At 46.4% G+C, this 26,381-nt stretch overlaps 1 protein-coding gene across 3 annotated transcripts in view; it reads left to right on the top strand.

Moving 5' to 3' along the window:
* ARHGAP10 (Rho GTPase activating protein 10) overlaps positions 1 to 20,857 on the top strand; it is a 325,239-nt gene extending 304,382 nt beyond the window's left edge. For all 3 annotated transcript variants that reach the window (XM_086704136.1, XM_086704135.1, XM_086704137.1), the window contains 3 exons: positions 9,722 to 9,874; positions 11,036 to 11,127; positions 20,635 to 20,857. In XM_086704136.1, coding sequence (XP_086560262.1) covers positions 9,722 to 9,874; positions 11,036 to 11,127; positions 20,635 to 20,723 — 334 coding nt within the window. In that variant the 3' untranslated portion in view covers positions 20,724 to 20,857. The remainder of the gene's footprint in view (positions 1 to 9,721; positions 9,875 to 11,035; positions 11,128 to 20,634) is intronic.
* The last annotated feature ends 5,524 nt before the right edge of the window (positions 20,858 to 26,381 follow it).

Genomic DNA, 26,381 nt, shown 5'->3' with positions numbered 1-26,381 from the left:
CTTGATGTGTTGTTGTCTCCCCCGTGCATGGGAGGCGATCATGAGCAGTTCGTCAGGAGAGCTGCTGCTGCGGGCAAGCCCTGGGCCTTTGCAGAGCAGCTTCTGGTGCACACCTGGGAGCCCCATGCCACACAGCCAGTGGAGATGGAGGGGGCAGGGAGCAGGGGCTTCTCAAGCCTGGGGAGTTTGCCATCACTGTTTTCATCTCCCCTAGCTGTCTACTCCAAAGTGGATTCTCATGTGGCTCATCTAATGCAGGGGTTAGCACACTGTGGCCCACTTCTACCGGTTTTCATACATAAAGTTTTATTGGAACACAGCCACCCCGGCACTTACGTTTTGTCTGTCACTGCTTTTGCACAGCAGTGATGGCAGAGTTGAGAGACCCAACTGTATGGCCTGCAAACACTAAAGTGTTTACTCTCTGGCTCTTTACAGAAAAAGTTTGTTGACTTTAATCTATAAATAAAACAAATCATTTTGGGGAAAAAAAACAGAACTTTTCTTAAAACCCAGTTTCTGGCACCTGGGTGGCTCAGTTGTTAAGCATCTGACTTTGGCTTAGGTCATGATCTCATGGTTAATGAGTTCGAGTCCCACATCACGTGAGCATGAGCCCCCTCCAGGTAAGCCCTGCCTCTGTCTCTCTCTCAAAAAAAAAAAAAAAAAAAAAAAAAAAAGAAAAAGAAAAAAACACCCCAGTTGTATCAAGTGAGATTAACTGCCTTAAGATGGGCAGTGCAGGTGATTTTTAAATGTAACCCTTACTAATTTTTTCTTGTCACTTAACCAAGCAAAAGGTTTCCTTATGGTTTTTGGATGTCTTCAAAGTGTGATCCTAATTTCAAAAGGTCTTTAGTGTTTGACTGAATCAAGAGTTTATTTGGGGTTCTTTTTTATTTTTTACAAACTATTGTTAAAAATAAAAATTTTAGGGGCACCTGGGTGGCTCAGTCGGTTAAGCATCCTACTTCGGCTCAGGTCATGATCTCACAGTTCATGAGTCTGAGCCCTACATTGTGCTTTGTGTTGACAATGTGGAGCCCGCTTCAGATCCTCTGTCTCCCCCTCTCTGTCTACACCTCTCCTGCTTGTGCTGTCTCTCAAAAATAAATAAACCTTTAAAATAAAATAAAAATTTTATTTTGAAATAATTTTAGATTTACAGAAAAGCTACACGGAGTTCCTCTAGACCCTTCACCCAGCTTCCCTTACTGTTAACATCTTACGCAGAGCCACGGTAGTTTTATTAAGAATAAGAAATTCAGGGGCGCCTGGGTGGCTCAGTCGGTTAAGCGGCCGACTTTGGCTCAGGTCATGATCTCACAGTCCGTGAGTTTGAGCCCCGCGTCGGGCTCTGTGCTGACGGCTCAGAGCCTGGAGCCTGTTTCGGATTCTGTGTGTCCCTCTCTCTGATCCTCCCCTGTTCATGCTCTGTCTCTCCCTGTCTCAAAAACAAAAAAATGTTAAAAAAAAATTAAAAAAAAATAAGAAATTCACATTGGTACAATTCTGTTAACTGTAGACTTTCTTTGGATTTCACTAGTTTTTCCACTCATGCCCTTTTCTTCCAGGGTCTGTTCCAGGATACCATATTGCATTCAGCAACTTTTTTTAAATGATGACATCCACTTAATATCTGTGGGTTTTTTCTCTTTGATATAGTTTATACGTTGTCTTCAGGCAAAGAAAATGATTTGTTAGTGATGATGGAACCCTGAAAAGCACAGGTGAGATCTGCCTGCAAACTACCTGATGCTGGTGATACAGGCTTCACTTCCTGAGTGTTCACTTGCTCCTGGCCCTGCGCAGTACTTCCCACCTAGCATCCCACTCAAGTCTTTTGGCCACTTCACCTGTTAATGATTCCTTTCTTTTCAGTGAAGGAAGCTGAGACCAGGGAGTGTGACACTCATGCAAGCTTTAGTTTTGGGTGACCCTCAGCCAAGGCTAACAGTGCCACCGTACAGCAGCCTCCAACAGGCATTCTGAAGTCATTCTCTTGCTCCTGGCCACGGCCTCTAGCGAGTGAGAAGTGTCGTCTGTGTTTACAGAAAAAGGAGAAAGCATAAGGAGATTAGCCACAGCTGGCTTTGGAACCCAGGTCCCTCTTTGGAATGGTGGCACTCACTGCACTTGCAGTTGGTGTAATCACAGTGCTTCAGCACACGGTCCTGCCCTGAGTAGGTCTGACTCGCCTCCTTCTTCGTTCTTCTCCTTGTATTCTGTTCCAGCCACCCAGAAGAATGTGAGGGTGTGAGCTCCATGCAGTCTAGTCAAAACGGAGTTGAGCAGCAACATGACCTCTTTCAAAATTTTTTTTTAAATGAATTTATTTAATTAGAGAAAGAGAGCGCATGCACAGGGGAGAGGGGCAGAGAGAGAGAGAAAATCTTAATCACACTCCGTGCTCAGCGTGGAGCCTGACATGTGGCTCAGTCCCACTACCCTGGGATCATGAGCTGAGCCAAAATTAAGAGTTGGATGCTCAACCGACTGAGCCACCCAGGTGACCCAACCTTTTTTTTTTTTTTTTTGTTTAGTTAGAGTGCACGAGCAGGGGAGGGGTAGCAGGAGAGAGAGAGAGAGAGAGAGAGAGAGAAGACAAAGAATCCCAAGCAGGCTCTAACTTGGGCCCTGATCCCACAAACCATGAGGTCCTGGCCTGAGCTGAAATTAAGAGTTGGACCTCCAACCGACTGAGCCACCCAGGTGCCCAGAGCACCAACATGACCTTGAGTGAATCCCTTTTAGCCTTCTGAGATGGTCTTCTCATTCGTCTCATGTGGAATGGAAGCATACCTTGCAGTAAGTGAATCAGCATATGCAGATTGTGCCTAGCAGGAGCCTGGGTGTGGACAGGTGATGATATTGACACTGGCAGCATCAGCTCAGGGCAGACGCCGCCTCGTCCAGAAAGCCTTCCCAGTGCCCACGTGATGGTTAGATGCTTCCTCCTCCGTTCTCCCAAAGGACCCTGGGCAACTCTCTGCATGGCATTCGTCACACTGTGTTATGATTATCAGCTTGTCATTCTCTACTCACTTGACTGGGCACTCATGGAGAGCAGATGTCACAGTCCCCTGGGTGTCCCCAGGGCCTAGCATGGGGCCTGACAGGTAGTTCTCAGACCGTGAATGATGAGTGAACAAGGTCCATGTCCAGCTCTCCTAATGGGCAGTGAAGGCCTCCTTGCCCAGCACTGGATAATGGTGACTCTCTTGTCATAGGCGCTTGCATTTCTCACTGCTGTCCCCCTCAGTATGCTCATTTGGAACCAAAAACGTACTGGCTGTGGAATTCTCCCTCTCTGGCACTTAAGGAATAATGATGGCATTTATTTGAACAGAGATTTCCCATAATATACCGATCTACAATATTTCCTTCTGTCTTTATTAACATTTTCAAACACTTTTGCCCAGGACAGCTGTTCTAGACTTATGCTGTACGTTTCCCAGGCTGGAATGAAAGATCATTTCACTAATGTGTTAGCTTCTGCTCGGAGACCTTGCAAATGAGGTTTTAAAATCTTTCATTCTGACACAAACTTCTGATGTGATTCTGACATCATATAATCATAGTCAAATATCTTGGTACTTGGGGGATTTAATCACTTCACACAAGCAATCGTTTCTTGATATGTGTTCTCCCTTTTCTATGGCCTCTGTCACTGCTCCAAGAGCCTGGAATCAGGCACTTGTATCTCCCACGCTGCCCAAAGCCTGACCTGTCTATGTTATGCAAGAAATGTTCATTAGATACAGACGTTCTCTGGTGACTGGTGCAGCTGTTGTCGAATTTTAACAGTTAAGGTCCTGACTCCCCTCCCCCATTTCTGAAATGCTTGTGTTCTGCTGCTGCCAAAAAGTTTTTAATATGCATGGAGCGTAGAGTCTGGTATTGGAAAAGATCGGGTCACAGTTTGAATCAGAAGCGGCACATACTGCTGATTTGTTGCAGTTTATAAATATAAACTGTAAAGTGGATACATACACAGCTACTGTCATAATGTTATGTGTTTGAGGGTTTATTCCTCCTCACTGTGAAAGCTGCAGGGCCTTTCCCTGCAATACAGACTCCAAAGCAACAGTGTGGCTTTTTCTTTCTTTCTTTCTGTCTTTCTTTCTTTCTTTCTTTCTTTCTTTCTTTCTTTCTTTCTTTCTTTCTTTCTTTCTTTTCTTTCCTTTCTTTCCTTTCTTTCCTTTCTTTCCTTTCTTTCCTTTCTTTCCTTTCTTTCTTTTTTTCTTTCTTTCTTTCTTTCTTTCTTTCTTTCTTTCTTTCTTCCTTTCTTTCCTTTCTTTCCTTTCTTTCCTTTCTTTCCTTTCTTTCCTTTCTTTCCTTTCTTTCCTTTCTTTCTTTCTTTTCTTTCTTTTCTTTCTTTCTTTTCTTTCTTTCTTTCTTTTTTTTTTTTTTTTTTTTTTTTAATGGAAAGAAGGCTCTCGTCCCTTTCACAGATGCACATTCTACTCTCTGCTACGTCTTCCAGCCCTCCACCCGCCCCACCAGGGCACAGACTTCTCTGTTGCCTTAGGGATAGCCAGATAGACTTGCAGCCTAAATAGTTTCAGGAATGAGGTTCTGAGTGAGCAGTATGAAACCTTTATGTGTCTTTAGTGAAACACTCTTGTTGCCATTTGTTCCTTTTCTTTGAGAAGGAAACATTCCTCCTCAGAGGAAGGTGGGGATATTGGCTCCTGTGCACTGAAAAAGGAGAAGAGTTTTACTTTTGGAAGAAGGTTCTTTCAGTTTAGTGCATGAAATTGGGAAGATAGCAAACAGACAGATATTAGTACTTCTCTTTAATTTATTTCTGTTTTGGTAAATGTGGTTTCTGAGCTTTTCAGGAAGAGTTGACTTCGGCCTCCATTTCTGCAAACCACAAGTTGGCTCTCAGGAAATATGTGGCATTTAGGTACTTTTTTGAAATTGGTAGCAGCTCATCATTAAATAGAATTGGTGGTTTGTGATCAGGCCAGTCTTACTCATCAAAAATTTGTAAAGGGGCAGCAGGAAAAAGAATATAATTTTTTTTTAATGCTTAACTCAAAATATTTCGTTATGTTTTAGCAGGTACTAAGCTTTTTATTCTTAGATTACCCATCATTTTTGGTTTAACCCAAAAGACTTTTTTTTTTAACTAGGATTCTCCTCTGAACCACAGACTTTAAAAAAAAAAAAAAAAAAAAAAGGGAGGGGATGAGTGTTTTCTCAACTCTCCCAAGGATGATAATGTCAAGAACTTTAAAGTCTGAAATCGGGGGCGCCTGGGTGGCGCAGTCGGTTAAGCGGCCGACTTCAGCCAGGTCACGATCTCGCGGTCCGTGAGTTCGAGCCCCGCGTCGGGCTCTGGGCTGGTGGCTCGGAGCCTGGAGCCTGTTTCTGATTCTGTGTCTCCCTCTCTCTCTGCCCCTCCCCCGTTCATGCTCTGTCTCTCTCTGTCCCAAAAAAATAAATAAACGTTAAAAAAAAAAAAATTTAAAAAAATTAAAAAATAAAAAAAAAAAAAAAGTCTGAAATCGTACTCTGCTTACAAGCTACCAGATTTGTCTGCTATGATTTCATGGATTTTGGCAGAAGACACGGGACTCGTGGTGAAAAGACTACTAATTACAGCGGTAGCAATGCTCACAGTATCAGCTCTTTGACCTTCAGTTAACAAAGGGTGGTGCCCCACGGGTGGAGGATACCTGCATAGAGTGTTCTAAGAGAGGACGGGGGTCAGTTGGTTAAGTGTCTGCCTCTTCATTTTGCCACAGGTCATGATCTTAGGGTACTGAGATTGAGCCCTGTGTGGCACTCTGTGCTGAGTGTGGAGCCTACTTGGGATTCTCTCTCTTCCCCTGCCCCTTCCCCATGCATGCGTGCTCGTTCGCTCTCTTTCTCTCAAAACGAAAACAAAAAAACAAAAACAAAACAAAACAAAAAAAACAAGAGGAACCCAGAGCTTAGGAAACCCAGATCTTTCATGGTGGTTATTAAAGCCTGCTTTTTTCTCTAGGAGGAGACCCAGTCTCTGTCTTCCCAGGCTGTTTGCCCAATAGACATCCTTGTAAAGATAGTCTAGGACAAAGGCAGAAGTGCAGAACAGTCGTAAGAAGTGCAGAACACAAGAAACCCATCAAGAATTGTCTCCTACCACATAGGTAGCTGGAACTATTCTAAATATATAGGAGAGATGTGACTGATATACATGATGCCCTAGGGCTTAATTCTCTTCTAGGGCTCAGGCTAAGAAAAACGGAGTCCTTTGTCTAGGCGAGGGGGGGGTGGGGGCTGCCATTTCCAAAATGCCCAGTGTTTCTGTCAAATGTATTAAGAGAAAGAGACTATCAGAAATTTAATTTAAAAGCTAATATTTTCCTTCATTGCTTTTTGGGAAAATATAAGTAGTATATTTTAACCATTAAATACAGCTGACCCTTGAACAGGTGTGTTTGAACTGTCCAGGTCCACTTAGGTGTGGATTTTTCTCAATAGAGTACAGTGGTGTAACTGTCTTTTCTCTCCATTACAATTTTCTTAAAAACATCTTTCCTCTAGCTTACTTTATTGTAAGGATACAGCATATAATACATGTAACATACAAAACGTGTGAATTAACTGTTATTGGTAAGGTTTCCAAAGGTCAACAGTAGGCAACTAATGAGGGTTAAGTTTTTGGAGAATCAAGAGTTATATGTGGATTTTGGACGGCATGGGGGTCTGTACCCCTAACCATCACATTGTTCAAGGGTCAACTGTAGTTAAAGAAAAGTTTTTGATCCCCATTACAAAAACAAAAAACCCCAAAACAAACAAACAAACCCCACACCAAATTCTGAAAAGTAGGAGGTGATTTAGGTAAAGCAGCTTATGCTGATCATTTCTTGCTTTCAAAAAGATACGGACAGTGTGCTTTTGGGAGACACCTATGAAACATATTGCTATCTGACCTCTGTTGGCTAAAGTGAGAACTCATTTTAGGACTCTATTTATTTAATCACTTTATGCCTTATCCTCACTCCTCCTTGTGGAAGAAGCCTGTGAAAAGTTTCTTGTATCCAGCCAAGCATCTACTCTGTTTGTTTTCCAAACTTTGTTTTACTACATAGGTCTCTTATTTCATAGGACTTCCCATTCTCCAGGTAACTTCTTATGCCTCCTCTCCATAGAGATTGTTCCCAGACTTGGGTTTTGCTGCCTGTTAGGGATATTCCACCTCGCAAAGGTTGTGCCATGTGGGATTCTGAAATCCAAAGGAGAAGTAACTGGGTCAGGCTTCTGAGCTATTGTGGGGAAAACCCAGGAAATTGAATACAGAAATGTAAGTCTGAATGGGAAGTCTGAACGGTTATCTTGGTGGCCTGTTGAGTGCTGGATCACATAGCACATCTATACGTTGAAGGACAACAAAAGGGTCACAGAAAACAAAGGAACAAAAAGGTTAATGTTGAGAACTTGACCCTGAGCCAGGATTGCTGATTCTGAGTCCCTGTTTTGGGACAGGATGGAGAAAGCTGAGCAAAGGGATAGGCCCAAACTTTCTGCACCTGCCGTTCCAACAGTTCTTTCACTTTCCAAAAGGAGTGTTTTTCCTTTACCAAAAAAACAAAGCCATGTTAAAAAAAAATAATATGTAAAGATTAAGTAGATAATAGCTATAAAATTTATGATCTTTATTTTTTAAGAGCCTTGTAAATATAGTCACATTGTTACTTTATCTTCATCCTGTAGCTGTCCTCCCTCTCAGCAGATGGATGGCCATCATTTAATCACTAGGCTATTTATGACCTGAACGAGTTGATGGGGGTGTGGTAAAACATCTCATCTTCCACCACCACCACCCCAGAAGCACCTTGAATAATTGCTGGGAGATGAAATGGGAATTGTTTGGCTAAGTGTGGTCTTAAATTCTCTGTCAGACCTTCCCTCATCCTCTCCCTTTTGATTAGTAAGACACCATTTAAGGTTCATTTTCTGATAAAGAATTGAGTGACTTTTTTGCTGCTGGTAGTACAGATCATCTGAGATTTATAGGTTTCTTTGCTTGGTATGAAATAGGTTTTATGAGTTCCAAATGAATTGGCTGGATAGGGGGATTGTAAATAAATTGTTCGAAAAATAATGTTTTTTAAATGTGAGCCCCTGTCCCCTTTTCTGGGCAAAGGGTAGGAAACCTTCTAGCATACTAAATACCTATCAGGTCAGTAATGCAATATTTCATGTACTTGATTTATAAAATCCAGTTTTAGTTGTAGAATGTCTGAATTGGTTGTTAAGATGTCCGTGGAAGACTTCATGTGCCCAGCACTCTGCCTGGATCTGTAAGGTCTACCGAAAGAGTTAAAGACCTGATTATAACCCAAAGGCAAGAGAAATATCTGAAACAGTCACAGAACAAGGATGGGCCTTCAGAGAAGATCTGTAATTTAGTCCAAAGGAGAAGCATTTGGGCAGGCAGGTCTGGAGCTGAGCCAGGGAAGGGACAGATCAGGGCTGGCAGAGGGGTTGGGGAGCCTGATTGGTGAGGAGAGACCTGAGGCACAGGGTGGGGGACCACTGGGGGAGCAGACATGGAGGGGGTACATTGGGGAGCACACTAGTTCTTGGGTAGGCGGATGGGGCAGACTGGGTCTCAGGTGGCTGAGGGTGGCTGGCCGAGCCAGCTAAGTGGGAGGAATTAGACTGGGGGCTTAGTCAGGAGACCACAGAGGTGACACAGGCATGAAGCGATGAGAAAGGGAGTCTCCTGACACTGAGGAGGAGGTAAAGACGAGAATAGCATGGGAGCTCTTGGAAGTAAAAATGGATAGAACTCGATGTTAGCTGTGCTACAGAAGAAAGAACCATAGGTAATGCTCAGGAATGTGGAAGGATAAGGAAGCTGCTCATGGAAACTGGTTTTAGCTGAAGAGGGTGAATTTGAGGTGAAGAGCATTTGGGTGTAGCAGCCATTGAATACATGTGTGTTGAGAGTGTAATTGAAATGAGAAACTTCCATCGCTGTGCTTTTAAAGTAAGCTTCATATACTAAGTCACAAGCCTCCAGTGTGAGATAATTGAAACATAATTTAATTCCAATCAACCCATATTTATAGAACTCTCTTTTACATTTAGGCCCCTCCATGAGTCTGTTCACTGACCTTTATATGTTAGCTTTTTTTTTTTTTTAAATTTGCAAATGAGAGTTAAATGGAAACGTTAAGGTCATCAAAGATTTTTGCTGCTCATGGGTTTCTGTCTCAAATGCTGTCTGTGGTCTGCTCTAGAGGAATCTTGATTCCTGGCTGCAGTTTTTTTCTGAGTTGTTCCATGTACACAACCAGATGAAAAGGCTTTAAACATTAATAGACCATGTCTTGAATTTTTGGAGCTACAGGTAATGAGTTTGACTGTAGATTCTGGCACTTTCCTTAAAAGCAGAAAACACGAGTATCTCAAAAGTCCAAGCAGCTAGTCTTGGCAATTGGATTCTGGTGTCCTAATTAGTGAACTGATTTGGTGCTAGGATGGGCAAGACTCGATCTCCACAAACCTGGAGAAGGACTAGGCATCTCTACTTTTGGGTTGTGGCTTTTGGGGCTACAAGACCAGGAAGGATACAATGAGAACTCTGTCTCTTCTGGTCATCAGGAGAGATGAGGAAGCTATCATCTTAGCCAATTAGGAATGCAGTTTCATGTATTTGGTGTTCTATTGCCTTTATTACTATTAATCCTGTTCTTCCAACTTCCACCTGTAGCCCCTGCCAGACGCGATCACCCATGGTCCAGTGGCTTAACACGCAGTCCCCGACCACCCCAAGCTGCAGCCCAGCGATTACACCGCCTTCACCCAAGCCACCGCCTTCCCCCGTTTCTCTTCCCACCACCATAGTGGACAAGCCTCCTGAAAGGTACGGGGTTTGGAAAACGATGTGGAAGACAGGCAGCACGCAGAAAGGGCTTGACCAACCTGAGCAGGTTCTTGTGTTCCTTGTGGGGGGCTTGCTCAGGATCTCCCGGCCTCCTGGACCTCGTGGACAACATCGACAACCTTGTCTCTGACTGTGTGTTGGTTCAAGAGCAAGTAGCTTGTTAGGAGAAATTGGCTCTATGTGAGTGCTGCTCGAACCTGCTGTCCTACTCTGTCTTTTTGGTGCCTGTTGTGCATTTATGAAACTGCTTATTTTGGAAGAATTTCTCATCCATGAATATAAAACACACGCTGTTTTTTAAAGGAAAGTAAACTGGGCATTGGGAACAGGAATTAACGTGGCCGTTTAGTGGGCCAGTTGTGCAGGAGCCAGAGGTGCTGGCCCAGCAAGCTCTTCTTCCTGGGGGGTAGGCTGAAGTTCTTATCATCAGCGGCTCCCCCCATTCCAGTGAGGTGGGACGCTTCCTTTGCTGCAGTTTGCATCTGGCTAAACAGCATGTTTTCCATCCTCGCCTGTGTGCTCTTTCCCCAGAAGGGCACAGAGGGTGTTTTGATGAGCGGTGAGAAGCTGAGCCTGAAATGCCTTTTTCAGGCAGAAGGGAGGGGGTCAAACAGGGGAGACCCAACTCAGAACAACAGGCTCCCTCCAGAGTGACGTGGGAAGCAGACTGTCAGTCTTGCCAGATTGATGTCGGCAACACACTGCTGAAGTCACTTGGTGTGTGTGCGCCTCTGCCCTTCACCGCCTGGCCTTCTGTCTCAAGATAGTAGTGCCTCCCTTAATAGGTAAACTAAGGGCTTAGGAATAAACACACCCTGTGGCTCTGACAATCTGAGAGGAAAGGGCATCCCACCAGGCAGAGAGGACAATTAGGTGGAGAGGTTCATCGAAAGCTTCTCAGAGAAGCTCCCCGAAGAAAGATTTGAATTTGAAACCCATCATTTACTTGAAAATCAAGTGCTGGAGTTCCGCCTGCTGTTCACTTCCCTGCTATTTTTTTTTTTCTTTTTCTTTTTTGGAAGGAGTTGTCCCACTGGTGCTATAGAAATGAGATTTGGGAAGGGAGGGTTGGGGTAAGGTGAGGTTTCCCCCTCCCGGTTTCTCATATTTTAATTTGTGTCTTGCACGTTCCCTTTTCAGCGTTGTCAACCGGAAGGCTCGAGCAGTATATCCGTGTGAAGCAGAACACAGCTCAGAATTATCTTTTGAAATAGGAGCAATTTTTGAGGATGGTGAGTGTTAGCGGGAGCTTGGTAGTAGCATGTATTCTGTCCTCCCCAGAATGTCTGTAATCCAGCCTCGGGTTGTGGGTTTGTCAGGAGCACACATCTATCCCTTGACACTTTGGACAGGAGAGAGCTGGCCCCTTTGGCTGCCAGGAACTGAACTCCGGCGGGGGGCTATGGAGTTCAACTTCTGGTTTCATCTTGTTTATTCTCCAACCCTTTTAACTCTTGCGTATCTTCGTTCAGGACATCTTTTTCCTGATGTAAAGAAGCTAGTGCCACTGGGAGTTGGATACTTCTGATTTGCATCCTTTGTTTGCTTCTCCCAGAGTCCCCCGCCAAGCCTCCTAAGTGCTTCAGGTTCGCCAAGTATGAGTTACAGAAGAGTATACTCTTGTCGAAAAATTTGGTTTATAGTTTCTCTTAACCATTCTTAGGCTTTACATGATTTTTTTCATTTGAATAGTGTGTGAATCTCTAGATTTGAGTATTGCCTCTGCATATTGAAACAAGGGTATGGATTTTATCCGAGTCTTTAATATTCATACACATGCATGGAGGATCTGTGCCCAGCTTAATATTTCACAGATTTCTCCTATGGTTCATTGTTTATCTCTTTTCCCCCAGTCTCTTGATATCTTCCTTAACAGCCCTGCTCATCATGAAATTCATTGGTTGCTGTGGAAACAGTGATGCGTGGGGGTGGGACTGCCCAAAAGAGTTCTGTGGAGACAGTGAGGGTCTTAGATGCCTGGAATGTAATGGTCGATTAGCCAGAATGTGTGGAATATATGGAATATAGGAATACAACGCCTAGTGGTATATTGTCAGTAATGTAGCATTTGCTCGTGGTGATTTTTTAGAAAGGAAGTTAACTGTCTCCTGTAGAGGCATATATAGGAAGGACATGTACTCTTGAGAGCCAGGGACTCTAGATAGTGTCAGAAAACAAACACCACCACCAAAACCCTACATATGAAAGAATTATACTCTATGGAGAACTTTTGTTCTTGGAGTTGAAGCAAGATCATTCCTCTATCACCATAACATACATACCTGTGATTTTGCCAGGATGGCGTGGTACAATAGCCACCTACTCTAGCCCTGTCACATACTGGCATACCATATGGCATGAGGGAATGCTGAGACAGTAGTGTTGAAACCCACTCATCTGAGAAATGATGGTGAATTTGTCCATCGTGTGATTAGATTTGACTGGGAGCCTCTGAAATCCTTTAGACTGTATCATTTGAGAGATATTTACCTTTGTAGAAGGCGTTATCTATTAGGATGCCTTTGGCTGCAAGTAATGGAAACTGACACAAATGGCTAAATTGTCATTAAGATGGATTAGTTCATATAATGATAAGTCCGGAAGGGTTGGTTAATTCACATTCTCAAAGATATCATCAAGACCACAGTGGATCCATCTCTGCTGAACTTCTTGTGGTCACAGTTTGTGGGCAGGGGCCTCTGGCCAGCATCCCCAGTGGGGATGAGATGGCTGCCACAGCCCAGTCATCGACCCTAATAGAAGGAGGTGGCTCAGTTGAGCATCCAATTTTCAATTAGTCGTGATTCTAGGGGTTTGGGATTGGACCCTGTATTGGGTTCCACACTGAGCATGGAGCCTGCTTGAGATTCTCTCTCCCTCTCCACCCCCCACTCACTCTTGTTCTCTCTACCTCCATCCCGCCCTCAAAAAAAGAAAGAAAGAAAGAAAAACTTTTCTAGAACTTCTTTCCTAATTTACCTGCTCTGATGTTTCAGTAGCCAGAACAAGGTCATGTGCCCACCTTAAACCCATCACTGGCAAGGACTTAGGGCAGTCTGAACCACACTGGGTGCAGGGACACCTCCTGCGTGCGCACACACACACACATATGTATATACACGTATACATGTGTGTACACACATACCAGTATCTCATTGTGTTTAGAAAGAGGAGAGTTAGCAGAGATCTATGCATTGCCAACTCTGCAGTTATTTTGCCTGAGAGCAGATTGGCCTTTCTACTTTCTCTGTGCTTTTGGGCAAGTTCTTTGAGTTCTCTGTGTATCAGATTCTCCATCCGAATCTTCGAGGATGTCTACAAGAGTGATGCAGTGTAGGACAGCATTTGGGGCCATGGGTAGGTAGGGCTTTGAGAACAGCACAGACCTCTGTGGAGGACGATGCCGACCAGGGAGCCACTCTTGGCACACCTCGGTGTGCCGTGGTCGGGCTCCTCTTTGAGCCAAGGCCTGTCTCCCTCACATTCAGTGCTCTGTAGTCCTGGTGTCCAGCCCTGTCTGGACCACTGGCTGGGGCACCCAGGGTGTCTCAGTTGTTCCTCTGTCTCTTCCTGAAGGCCAGCTGCTCCGCAGATGGGTCGACACCGTCTCCCTACACGAGCGTGTGAGCATCTTATTTTATGTGAGCTGCTTGTGTTGCACGTGCCTCCCTGTGACCTTCTGGTAGTGGTACAAATAAGCACAGTGGAATGCATTCAGAGCCTCCACCATCAGACTTGCTGTGTCTTAGGGCTGGTTCTTAAAGGGTACAGAAAATCAAAGGCCCTTGAACAGGATTTATTCTTTTTTATGTGTTTGCACCTTCATCGCTGTGCATGATCTCTTTGCAGAGAATTTATAATTAGTTAAAACTGTGTGCTTGCTCAGAAACTGTCTAAGGAAGCACTTCCTTGACTGGTTTGGGGTCTTCCCTTCTGATGACTGACACAAAATAGGACAGATAGGCAACTCATCCAGCCTCAGCTTCTGTGGAGCAAGGCTGAGCTCCAGGTGGCCACCATTATAGCACAGCCCACAGGAATGTGGCCGGGAACACACCCTTTCTGCACACCAGCAATACTTAGGCCCCTAAAATGCCCAAGACGCTCTTGCTGTGTCCACTTGTCCACTGGAGTCTTGCAGCTGTCATTAAATGCTCTTGCAGAATAATCCCCTTTTGTCCCTCATATGGGCAACAAAGGAAATTGGTTTATGGCATTCAGTGGCCTTCGGTAAAGACAAAATCCAGGTCAAAATGGCCCCTGAGCCACGTTGTCAGTAGTTATGTGGTTTGTAATATATACAACAGTAAGAAACCCTAAACCAGAGTGTGGAAGAGAAAGGGATCTGTAGTAATTAAGTAGCTTGATAGCTGTTCCTTGCTCTTTGCTCTTACTGTGTGGACCTGGACTTAAGTTATGGGTTTAAACTCTAGGCTAAAGATTGATCTGTATGGTAGACACATGAGTGCTTAACCATTGTTCAGGGGAAATGCCTCCCCTATCCCCCAGGGAAGGCAGTGTTTGCAAAGTCTCAGAGCAGCCTATATTCCTGTGACTGTCCTATGGACCTTCCCTTTTCTTTTGGCCTGGGAACTCCAGAAACACTTTAGCCTGGTGACCAGTTAGTCTTGCTCTCTTTTCAGGTAGGCGGCCCTTCAGCTGGTAGACCCTCCAGGTCAATGGGAAGTGGCATCCCTCCACAGGCTGCCGGGCAGGACCGGAGGGGCCCCTGGTGGGAGGATTTCCAGGAGCTGGCCATCTCTCAGACGCGCTTCCTAGACTTTGTTCATTTACACTTGGATACGTGATTGATCCAATGCTTTGGAGAGCAGGTGTGGCCCAGGTTGATCTTGTGAAGCTTCTGGTGATTCCTTTTAAAGGTCTCAAATATATAAAGAGTAATCCTTGCAAAACAATTTAGCATTATCTTGGCAGGTTGAATCTGTACAGAACCCACAACCCAACAGTTGTACTCCTAGATCTATTCCTAACCTTGAGGAATCTTTACATATGAAGTAAAAAAAGGGAGTGCCAGAAGAGTATATAATGTGGTTCTGGCTAAGCTTGGAAATAAGCAAAATAAATAGTCTATTATTTAGAGATATGAACAGATGGGATGAGATTGTGTTTTAACCAGAGCCAGGGTAAGAGAATGAGAAACAGAACATTCAAGCTCCTGATCACCTCAGGGTAGGAAGGGGCTTTGGTGAGGGGATGGCATAGGGACAAGCCTAGGACAAGGCCTCTGTATCAGTCACACATTACCTGGGTTCTGGGTATTCACTATATCATGATGATGCTTCAGTGACTTGAATATTTGTCTTACATCTTGTTTTTATTATGCTAGAAAAAATCCCACCATATTCTCTTCTGGAGGAAGCTTCTTACAAATTATTCTTGTCTCTAGCTCTCGTGCCCCTGTTGTTATGGGGTGGTAATTCACGAAGACATGGAAAACACACAGTGAAATTTCACCTCATATCCATTAGGATGGCTGTTAATCAAAAAAACATCTAAAGTCACAAACAAAAAAACTAACCCTCTGGGGGCACCTGAGTGGCTCAGTCGGTGAAGCGTCTGACTCTTGATTTCGGCTCAGGTCATGATCTCACAGTTCTTGAGTTCGAACCCCACATCAGGCTCTGTGCTGACAGTGTGGAACCTGCTTGGGTCTCTCTCTCTCTCTCTCTCTCTCTCTCTCTCTCTCTCTCTCTCTTCTCTCTTTCTCTCTCTCTCTCTCTCTCTCTTTCCCACTGCCCCTCCCCTGCTTGAGTGCACACTCTCTCCCAAAATAAGTAAACATTAAGAAATCTTTAAAAAAAAAAACCTCAGAGGGGCGCCTGGGTGGCTCAGTCGGTTGAGCGGCCGACTTCGGCTCAGGTCACGATCTCGTGGTCCGTGGGTTCGAGCCCCGCGTCGGGCTCTGTGCTGACAGCTCAGAGCCTGGAGCCCGTTTCAGATTCTGTGTCTCCCTCTCTCTCTGACTCTCCCCTGTTCATGCTCTGTCTCTCTCTGTCTCAAAAATAAATAAACGTTAAAAAAAAAATTAAAAAAAAAAAACAAAAAACCTCAGAAAGTAACAAGTATCGGGGACAATATGGAGAAATTGGAACCCTTGTGCATTGCTGGTAGGAATGTAAAATGTTACATGTAGCTGTTGGAAGGCAGTATGGAAAAAAATTGAGTACAGATTTACCATGGAATCCAGCAATTCCACTTCTGGATAGATACAGAGAAGAATTGAAAGCAGGGACTCAAACAGGTATTTGTACACCCATGTTCACAGCTGCCTTTTCACAATAGCCAAAAGGTGGAAACACCCACGTGTTCATTGGGTAAACAGAATGTGGCATATATATATATGTATAATGGAATATTCATCCATAAAAGGAATGAAAATCTGATACATGCCCCAGCATGGGTGAACCTTAAGGATATTATGTTAAGTGAAATAAGCTTGTCACAAAAGGACTAATAGTGCAGAATTCCACTTATATGAAATCCCTATAATAGGCAAATTCCTAGAGACAGAAAGTAGAATAGAGGCTCCCAGGAGCTCAGGGTGGGGAGTGAGGAGTTAGTGTTTAATGGACATAGAACTTCAGTTTGGGAAGATGTAAAAATTTTGGAAATGGATATGGATAGTGGCGATGGTTATATAACATTGCAAATATTCTTAATTCCCCTGAATTGCACACTTCAAAATTACTAAAATAGTAAATTTTAAGTGCTACATATTTTACAACAGTTAAAAAAACCCACACATATTAGGGAGCATTGGTATAATTGTCATCACGTACTGATTGGGTTCTTAAGGGTGTGTGACTTGCCCAGGACCACACAGCTCTATGTGGCAGGACAGGGTGTGGCCGAGGCCCTTCCACGGCACCGGGCACATAGTTAGTGCTCTCCAGTGCTTGCTGAGTGACTGCCATACTGTCTCCCTCTGTGTCCTGGGGGTCTTCAGTGAGCAGCTGCCTCTCCACGGCCTCTTGGTTGAGTGCTGGAGCTGCCGACCTGGCCCCGACAGGGAATTGTGGCCGGTGGCAGCCCAACGTCAGGGAATTTGGTGGAACTATCTTTAGTTCACTCCCCCCATTCCATTCCCATGCTTAGTGGCTTTGGGAGCATTTGAGGAAGGTATTTGCTACTCTTCAATGCTAGTTGGGGTCCCTGGCCCCCTACCCTTCATCTTAGTTGGGGCTTCTGTAACAAATACCACAGACTGGGTGGCTTAAGCAGCAGAAATGTATGTCCCACCATTCTGGAGGCTGGGAATTCTCATCAGCATGGTCGGGTTCTGGTGGGAGCTCTCTTCCCGGTTTCCTCACATGGTTTGTGTGTGTGTGTGGGGGCGGGGGGAGTAGTGGTAGGGAGGTTGGAAGGAGAGGAAGTGATCGTCTCCTGTCCTTTCTTACAAGAATACTTCCATCATGGAATGACACCTTCATGAGTCAGCTAACACATATCCCTCCCAAAGACCCTACCTCCTAATATCGTCCTGCTGGCAGTTAAGGTTTCAATGCATGAATCCTGGGCAGACACAAGCATGCAGCTCATAACACCTGTCTCGCCCTGTACCCATGGCCTTCTCCCAGCATGAGGCTGACAGGGGCTCCACAGTTGAAGGAGAGCCAAGCTCTTGGACTGAGACAGGCAGGGAGTGTACAGCCCTCAGGGACGGGCACCAGGGGCATGACAAAAACTGAGACCCACACACATTTACTTGCCTGCATTGGACAGGGGCATGGACATGGTGTGTGCCTGGCATCACATCTCATGTAAAGTGTCTCATTTTAATCTCAGCAGCAACTTCAGATCGCTTCTTGTCTTTTAGAAATGAGGAGCATGGAGGTCATGAGAGATGGAGGTAAATCATTCAGGGTCTCCCAGTCATTAGGGAGCCAGAGTTCAGCCAGCATCTCATTTCTCTTAGCTTCACTGCCTCTAGGAGTCAAAATCTTCCCAAAATGAGATTCTTATTTCCAAAACCACCTGTATCAGGGTTCTCCAGAGAAACAGAACACATAGGATGTGAGTGTGTATGTGAATGAGTGAATCGCTTTTGATAGATAGGTATTGGCTCATGCAGTTGTGGAGATGCAAAATCTGCAGGATAGGCCAGCAGGCTGGAGACCCAGGGAGTAGTTGCTGTCTGTGTCCAAGGGCAGGGTTCCCTCTTCTTTGAGGGATGTCAGGCTTTGTTCTGTTAAGGCCTTCAACTTCTTGAATGAGGCCCACCCATATTATGCAAGGTAATCTGCTTTACTCAAAGCCTGCTGGTTTCCCTGTTCATCACATTTAAACATCTAGAATAACATGTGAGTCTCATGGCCTAGCCAGGTTGACACGTGAAACTATCACATTGCCATTGGAGGAAATGGTTTGACCAGTGAAGTACAGCAAGGAGTCTAGGATGGGCATTTTGGGATTTGACGCTCCCAGGAGCGTGGTGAGACCCTCACCGGCCTCATCTGAAACCTCCGAGGCACTTTCCTGTGCCTGGGGAGGCCCAGCTACGGGTGCTCTGCACTCCTCCACCCGTTCCTGCCTTCCTGTCAGCCCTTGCCACTTCCAAGCTCTTGGATACTGTAAGAGGTCCTCTCAGTCCCCTAAGTTGGTGACATTTCTTTCCTACACTTCGGGGAATTGAGAGCTGCAGAGGAAGCAGATGAGGTATGGGTAAACCCCCTCGTCTAGCGGTAGGATGGGTACAGGGTTCCCGACCTAGCCTGGTTTCCTGTGTGCGGGCCTCCTTCACCCCTAGCTTTATGGGAAATTTCTTTTCTTTCTCTTCTGTTCAGCCCGTGTCCGTTAATCCTACTCCGTGTGAGAGTGGGCGTTGGTGTGTGTGTATCAGAGAAGAAACGATGAGCACATCCAAGGTGTTCTTCCATAAACTATTTGACGGCCTCCTTGTAGTAGTCCTACAGGCCAAGTGCTGTAACCCCATCTTGTAGGTGAGGAGGCTGAGCGGGGCCCTGAGGGTTAAGTAGTTCCCCAGGCGCACCTGGTTAGCACCTGTCAGCTGGGAGTCCCCTCCAGGCCCTCTGTCCTGAGCCTGGGGCCCCTTTCCATTGAGGTCCCCATGTTGCACAACCCCTGGGGGTCTTTCCCACGGCATCCAGTCCCCTCCCCTGCTGGTGGCTGCTCTGGTAGTATTGCCAGCTTGGGTGGTTTGGGATAAGTGGGAGCCTTTAAAAATGCTGCTCTGAGGCACAGCGTCAGGCTGGAAATCAGTGAGGGAGCAAAGAGGCAAAGGGGGACTTGCTGCCAGACTGCCTGGAGAGCACGTACCTAGTTCCTTCGCTGTTCATCCTTCAAACAAATCCTCACGTGCTGGGCATGGTGCTCGGGGTGCGGTGTCCCTGTCTCATGTTAGAACCTAGACTAGAAGGGAGACAGTCCATCTCCCTCTCCCTCTCTTCCCCTCCCTCCCTCTGTCTCTCTGACACACACACACACACACACACACACACACACACACACACACACACAGAACACGTATGGTGTATAACTGGGTGCTCTGACCTAGTCTGGAGCACTAGGAGTGATCTCAGAGGGACGGACACCCAAGCTGATATCTGAAGGGTGAGGAGGCATTGTCCAGGCATATATAGGCCGGGAGGAGAGCGTCAGAGCTGAATGAACAGCTATGCGGAGGTCATACTGTGGGCTGCCACACGTTAGTGGCTTATGAACTGCATTTCCTGAGTTGCAGTCAGCATTTCAGAATAATAGAATAAAGAGAGTGCATTGCACATAGTGAGGGAGGTGTTGTTTGATGAAGCTTTTGTGTGTTGTGTACATGTCTGTGTATGCCGGCTTCTGATGCCCAGTAGTTCTTCTTATGGATAGCCATCACAGCTGCATTGCTCAGCCAGCTCCTGGGCTGGTGTGCTGGCCTAGGCCACACCTCCCCTCGCCTCTCCGCACACGGCCTGCTGTGGTCAAGGCCTGAGTGGCGGCTTGCCCACACTCGGGGGTTATTAGATGCGTCTGTATTTTACTTCTAAACCCTGGTGATGCCCTTTGCTGTCCAGCCTGTGGTTATTTTCTACTGTATCCGTCATGGATATTTATGGATACCTGCAGTTTGCTAGGCACCGTGCCCAGGGTGTTAGGCCTAGGCCCTGCCCTCAGGAGCACCCCATCCAGTGTGGCAGACACACAAGTGCCCAGATGACGCTGTGAGGCCTGATGAGTGCTGGGAATGGTCGAGGGAGTCTCCCCAGAGGATGGGGCATTTCAAGGTCTCTGAAGAGGAAGAATCACCTGGTGAAGAGGTGGGAGAAAGGCATTTCAGGTGGAAGGCATGGCACTGGTGGGGAGAGTGAGGGGAGACTGGAGATTCGGGTGGGCTGGGTGTCTGTGCATCAGACCAGTAGAAGCTTGGGTTTGTTCCTGGACACAGTGGACTTTAAGCGGGGGGACATGATCAGCTCTGTGTTCTAGAGAGTTCACTGAGCTCCTTTATGCATAGCGGATCAGGATGAGCCAGGCAGGCTGGAAGCTCGGGGACCGGTTAGGAGGCTGCCGCGAGGGGCTGCATGAGGTCTGTAGTGGCCAAGGGGCAGGTCCTATAAATAGCCCTTGTGCAGATTTGTAACCAGACATCCCAGACATGGGCCCCGTTCTCTTCTGGTTGATCCTTTAAGACACCCAGCAGTACAGTGAATTCCACAGGGAGCAAGTACTTGGGGACATTTTGGTAAAAAGCAATTTCTCTTCCTTTTCAGTGCAAACCTCGAGGGAACCTGGCTGGCTAGAAGGGACTCTGAATGGCAAGAGGGGGCTGATTCCACAGAATTATGTCAAGCTGCTGTAGTGTCCGGCCTGCGAGGCCCCACATGGACCTTTGGCTCCTGGGAACCTGCCTTCTTCCTCCAGGGCGGGACCCACAGGCCCCTGGACACGGGAACTTCAGACCATGGATTGGCACCTGAGGGGAGGGGAGGGAGACATCCCGCCAGCGGTGGGGGGAGCGGGCACACCGCACAGAACTGCGTAGATCTGTGGAGTGGGAGAAGAGTAGCAGGATTCGCAGAATGGACTTTTCATTTGTCAAGCCTGGGGACTTTGGACTGTGATTTTTAATTATCCAGTCTTCTGCCTGCCCAGCCTCCCCTGTTGGTGATCATCCCACCAGGCACTTCTCTGCACACGTGCTGCTGAGATGTAAAAGGGAACTGCACTTACTCGTGGTTGTTTGCAGGCTGTGCTCTTGGCTTTCTTTGGTTGATGTGGTGTGGAGGGGGCTTGCCGCTGGCAGGCGGGGAATTGGTCCAAACCCACAGGGCAGCAGAAAGACGCTCCTTCCTAGATGGCCACCGCTGGGACCCACATTCACTCTACTTAGAGCACACTGGCATATTTATAACAGGCTTCTCCTTGGTGCTTCTCACCTGTGTGCTCTTTCCCAAACACCACCTTTTTGCCCCAAGGTCTCTGTAAATGAAATAAAATGTAATTTACTATTTGATTTGTGTCATAATGTGGGGAAGAGATGGTGGAATTCATTCCCTCTGCAACGTTTTATGATTTGGCATCCAGTGGATAGAAACTCATTTTCCTCTGACGTTGGCACACGCAGGTAGAATTTATTAACAAGGAGCCTTGCTTATTCATAGCAGGGCGTATTCCTGAGGGCAGCAGACTTCCCTGACGTGTGAAATCCTGGAGGGGCTCCTCCAGCCACCGGAACAGGCCTTTCCCCCATGGCCCATGTGACTCCCAAGCAGGAGTGGGGCTGAGGCTGCACCCCACTCCACCCCCGGCCCCCCGCTGACTAGCTTCACCGTGCAAGTCTGTCCCCACCCTGCCCTGTGTTCCCTCTGTCTTCCAGGCCTCAGCACTAGTCTCTCCATCTGCCTGAAGCCCGGCCGCAGGGTGGCTGTCAGGCCTCAGCCACGACCCTACACGTTATGGTGCCCCACCTGTGGGTGGGCCACACTGTGATGCTTCCTCATTCTTTCCAGGCACAGATTCAGCCGAATTCCTCTCTGTCCTCTGTTCTGGAGTCCTGTGGAGTGTGGGACTCATTTTTAGGAGCCTCATCATTTTGAAGCCAGCCCCACCACAGAGCCTGCTGTGGGGGCGTGGCATGTCTCTCTTCCCCACAGGAGGTTCCTCAGCCTGTCAAACGTTTACTCCTAATAATTTGTCACAAGAAAGATGTGTCCGCATCGTCCCCAGATGAATTGATACAAGGTTTGCTGGCTCTCAGGTCTGAATTCACCTACACGGACCATGTAGAGTGTTCAGTTTAGGGTGACGGGTGTACAGGGGAATGGGCCTGTTGAAAAGTATCCATGTTTTACATCAAGACAGTCTCAGTGCAGCGTAATTTACAGTACTGAACTGTCCACTGGGAAAGTCCTGGGACTGCCGAGGAGCCCAGGGCCGCCCGACAGCAGCCAGCCCCGGTGTCCTGTTTTCTGAGTTATCACTTCCTGTACATGCCCACTGCTAAGGGATGCGGAAGGGAAACTTGGCTTATGAGAAGGAGTTACTGACGTGTCCCACTTTACAAAAGGCCTCTGCGGGAAAATGCAAACGTATGGGCAGTTGGAGTGGGCTCAGTACAGCACTGGGAGTGATTTCCTGGCAGTTTTCCTAATTGGTATATCCCTGTAGGGCATTGACAATAAGACCCACTGCACCAGGACTTGATTTATTTGCTTGCTTGGAGATTTCCATCTTTCACGGTGAGGTGCACCCCTACCCACAGTTATCCGTCAGACTACCAACTCCCAAAGTGTGTTTACCACCACACGCTTGATCAAGGAAATTGCTACAAAGTGTGACTACCTGTGTGATTTTGGGTAGTTTAAATTAAATTGATTCTGTGATTCTTCCTCCTAAAAAGAAAATGATGCCCAGAGGTTTGGGTTGAAATGATCTAATGCAAGTAGGATGCCTGGTATGTAGTACGTGTTCAGTGAATGGGAGCTGCTATTCCTTGTATTGTTCCCACCATGACCGTCACTTGCACCTCTGTTGTCAGGGCCATCTGTGTTCTGTAGGATGCCAGTGTGGTGGTCACGAAGCCTCAGAACATGCTGGATCCAAGGGCTCCGACAGCACCAAGCCCTGCAGTCCCCTCCTGTGGCTGTCGAGGGAGGAACGCCAGAGGGGACCTGGGGTGCTTTCCTCTGCAAACAGGACCGGTGTGGCCAGGCTTGCCAAGGCCTTCAGGTAGGGAGCTTCCCTCTGGGTCTGGCCCAGGGTATCAGGAGGTGTGCTCTTACGTTGGCAGATCATCTTCGTTTCCCCAGAAGAGAAATAGGGTATATTTGTTTCTCCGTTTCTGCTGCATGGATGTGGCCAATCCCCTGAGCGTCCGCAGGGCTCTGGCTCCTCAGCCCACCTCATCCAGCAGCCGCTCAGAACGGGTCTCCAGCTTGTATTCATAGACAATCACCAAGGGGATTGGGGATGAAAACAGACACTCAGGTGCTGCGTTTCTGCTTGCCATGGGGCTGGCTGTGGGGCTTGCATCTGATTTCATCGCCCAGGGCCTGTTCTGCAGACCATATAAGAAGATGCCATGTGAGATCAGAGCTAAAGACCTTGTACTGGTTTTCCCCCTTCCTTTATGTAGCAAAAATATCTGCACTTGCAGGTATGGGCAGGGAAAGCAGTGGACTCTGCCAGTGAAGGATGGTTAACTCATTCTTGCCATACAGTGATCGAATGAGCCAGGAGAATTTATCCCGTTTTATGGATGGGAAGATGGAGGCTCTCAAGGACAAAGAGCCTTGCTCAGGTTCAGTCAGCTGACTACATGTTCTTTCTGCTGTACCATCTTGCCTCTGGGAGCCAATAAGGGACAATGGCTGCTTGGGGTTGATTTGCACTCCCCTCCAAAATGCGTATGTTGAGATCCTAACCCCTAGCACCTCAGAACGTGACCTCAGTTGGAAGTAGGATGGTTGCAGGTGTAATTAGTTAAGATGAGGTTAGTAGGGTGGGGCCCTAGTCCAATATGACTGGTGTCCTTATAAAAGGGAAATTTGGACACTGAGACAGACACACATACAGGGAAGACAATGTGAAAAGACACACAGGGAGAAGACAGTCGTCCACAAGCCAAGCAAGAGAAGTCTGGAACGGATCCCTCCCTCATGGCCCTCAGAAGGAACCAGCCCTGCCAACACCTCGCTCCTGGACTTGCAGCCGATGGTTTGTGGCACATTGTTACAGCAGTTCCAGGGACCTAAGACAGTGGCTAAAAAAAGTGTGAGCTTTGAGTTACAAACAACCAATTTTAAATCCTTTTTTTTTTTTTTTTTTTTTTTTTTTTTTTTTTTTTTTTTTTACTATTTTATACTTTGGTGACCTTGGGCAAGTGAAATTGCCTCTTTATGCTTCAGTCTCCTTCTGTGCAATAGAGAACAGCACCAACCTCATTGAGATGTTGTGACAAAAGATAAGTGCCTGAAGGGTGCCCAGCGGGAAAGAGTTTGGTAAATGGAGATGGGAGAAGGCAAACACCAGGGTACCCTGGTGGTGGGAATAGTCTCTGTCCCCCTTCTTGTCTCCTGGCCACTCACTGCTTTCGTCCAGGTACTTTTCCAAAGGCCATTCCTCGGCTTACCCTCTACATGGTCTGCCCTTTCCTCTCCTTCCCAAGGGCATACTTTGCCTCTGTAATCTTGCCCTTGTCTTTGTTCCCTATTCACCTCGGTTCTGGCCCCCTTCTCACCTTCTGACTGTTCTTCCCTCCAATCTCTCAATGCTGGTCTTGATGACTCCTTTCTCAGCCAGATATTTTCCATGCCTTTTTTAAATCTTCCTGAGCCACATAACTTTCCTTCCTTCCTCCTATCCAAAGATGTCATTCCAGGAGCATGTCCTCAAACTGCTTTCCTGCTCCAAGCTCTGCAAATGTCTTCCTTGACTGTGCCTGTCAGCACTCTTTTTCCTTGACTGGCCAGGGCAGTAATTTATTGCCACCCTCCTCGGGTAACCTGGCATAGTCTCCTAATGCTCATGTCCGCAAACAAAAAGTTTCTCAATCTACTGGTTGGAGGAATATCTCCGAGAACTCTTTCCTATCAGAAAAGATCAACTTGATTGGAAAGCAGACTTCTGCTTTTTGTCTAGCAAGAGACCTGCACTTTGAACTTGGGCTGTAAATGCACAATATTGATTTAGACAGCTTAGTGTCATGTGCTGGTGTCTAGATTTCTTCTTCCATGGAGGATTTCAGCAGCGAGGAAACACTGCAGGAGAAACACGCTCCAACACGGCTTTGTAGTAGCTGTGACCCTTTCTGTAGCTGTGACCATGGATAACTTGGAAACTGTTATCCTGGCGATGTAAATTCTATGAAAAATATCAGGGTAATTGCCAGTGTAGATTGATTTAATGATCCCAAATTTCACCCCTCTTTGAATCCATGTCCCTTTTTGTGGAGCCCTCCACGATGACTCTAGACTTGACCTTGTAACCTGTTTTGGCCAATGGCATAGGAGCAAACTTGATGCAATCGGAGGCTTGAAAAGTGTTATACCTTCCCACTCCTTTCTTATTAGAGCCTTGCCTTTACCATGAAAATTTGCCTAGGCTGGTCCGCTGGAGGATGAGAGGCCACGTGGAGCAGAACTATCCCAGACCAGTCGGACTGCTGCTTAACTGCAGATGCCCCATGAGGCCAGATTCCACCGAGCCTGGTCCAGGTCGGCAGAACCCTCCCAGCTGATTTGTAAACTCACTAGAAATAACAAACGGTGGTTGATTCAAACCCCACTACATTTTGGGGTGGTTTGCAGCTACCCACCTGCTACTCTGCTCCGTGGTTTGCTTTGCTTTGGATATAGTCTTGGTCCATGCTGACCGTTAAGATCATATTCTAATCTTCTCTTATCCAGTGTTGTTGGGAAAGCCACAGTGTTACTTCCAAGAAAACTGCTGCACTGACAATTGGAGGGCTTGAAATTAAAGTGCCAGGGAGACTTGTAATCAAGTCATTTTAGTCTGTGTACACTCACAGTTTATAAAAAGTATGTTAGAGCTGACTTTAACATAGAGGGACAATGTTTTCTATTTGATTGAGGGGCATTCAACACACAGAAGCAAACAAACCCCTAATTATAGATGCATCACTGTGCATAATCTTCACTGCTCTGGTGTGCAGTGGCTGGCTGTCTCAGGGGAAGAGTCTTCGTTCTCAGCTAAGGATTCCTAAACGTGCAGCTGGATTCTTTGGGTCTGAGAACACTTTTAGAGAATCTCAGAAATAGAGTGACACTTGTCCCAAGAATGAGTCCGCTCCATTCAGAAAGGACACCCACTCTAAAAGGGAGCATGCTGGGGTGGCCGTTATTTAAAGTTAGGGGCTCTTGGTGAAAAGCCTTGGTCCCTAGTAGGTCAAATTCTGTTAGCTTTAAGATATAAAATTAACTGCATGTACAGATGTTTTAGAAACAAATTTGTGCTTACAACTCGAAAACTGTTTCTCTCCCGTTCTGTGTTTAATGGC

The sequence above is a fragment of the Puma concolor genome, chromosome B1 (genome assembly GCF_028749965.1).
Source record: "Puma concolor isolate L17-30 chromosome B1, mPumCon1.1.hap2, whole genome shotgun sequence".
Taxonomy (NCBI): domain Eukaryota; kingdom Metazoa; phylum Chordata; class Mammalia; order Carnivora; family Felidae; genus Puma; species Puma concolor.
This window is presented reverse-complemented; position numbering and strand designations above follow the sequence as displayed.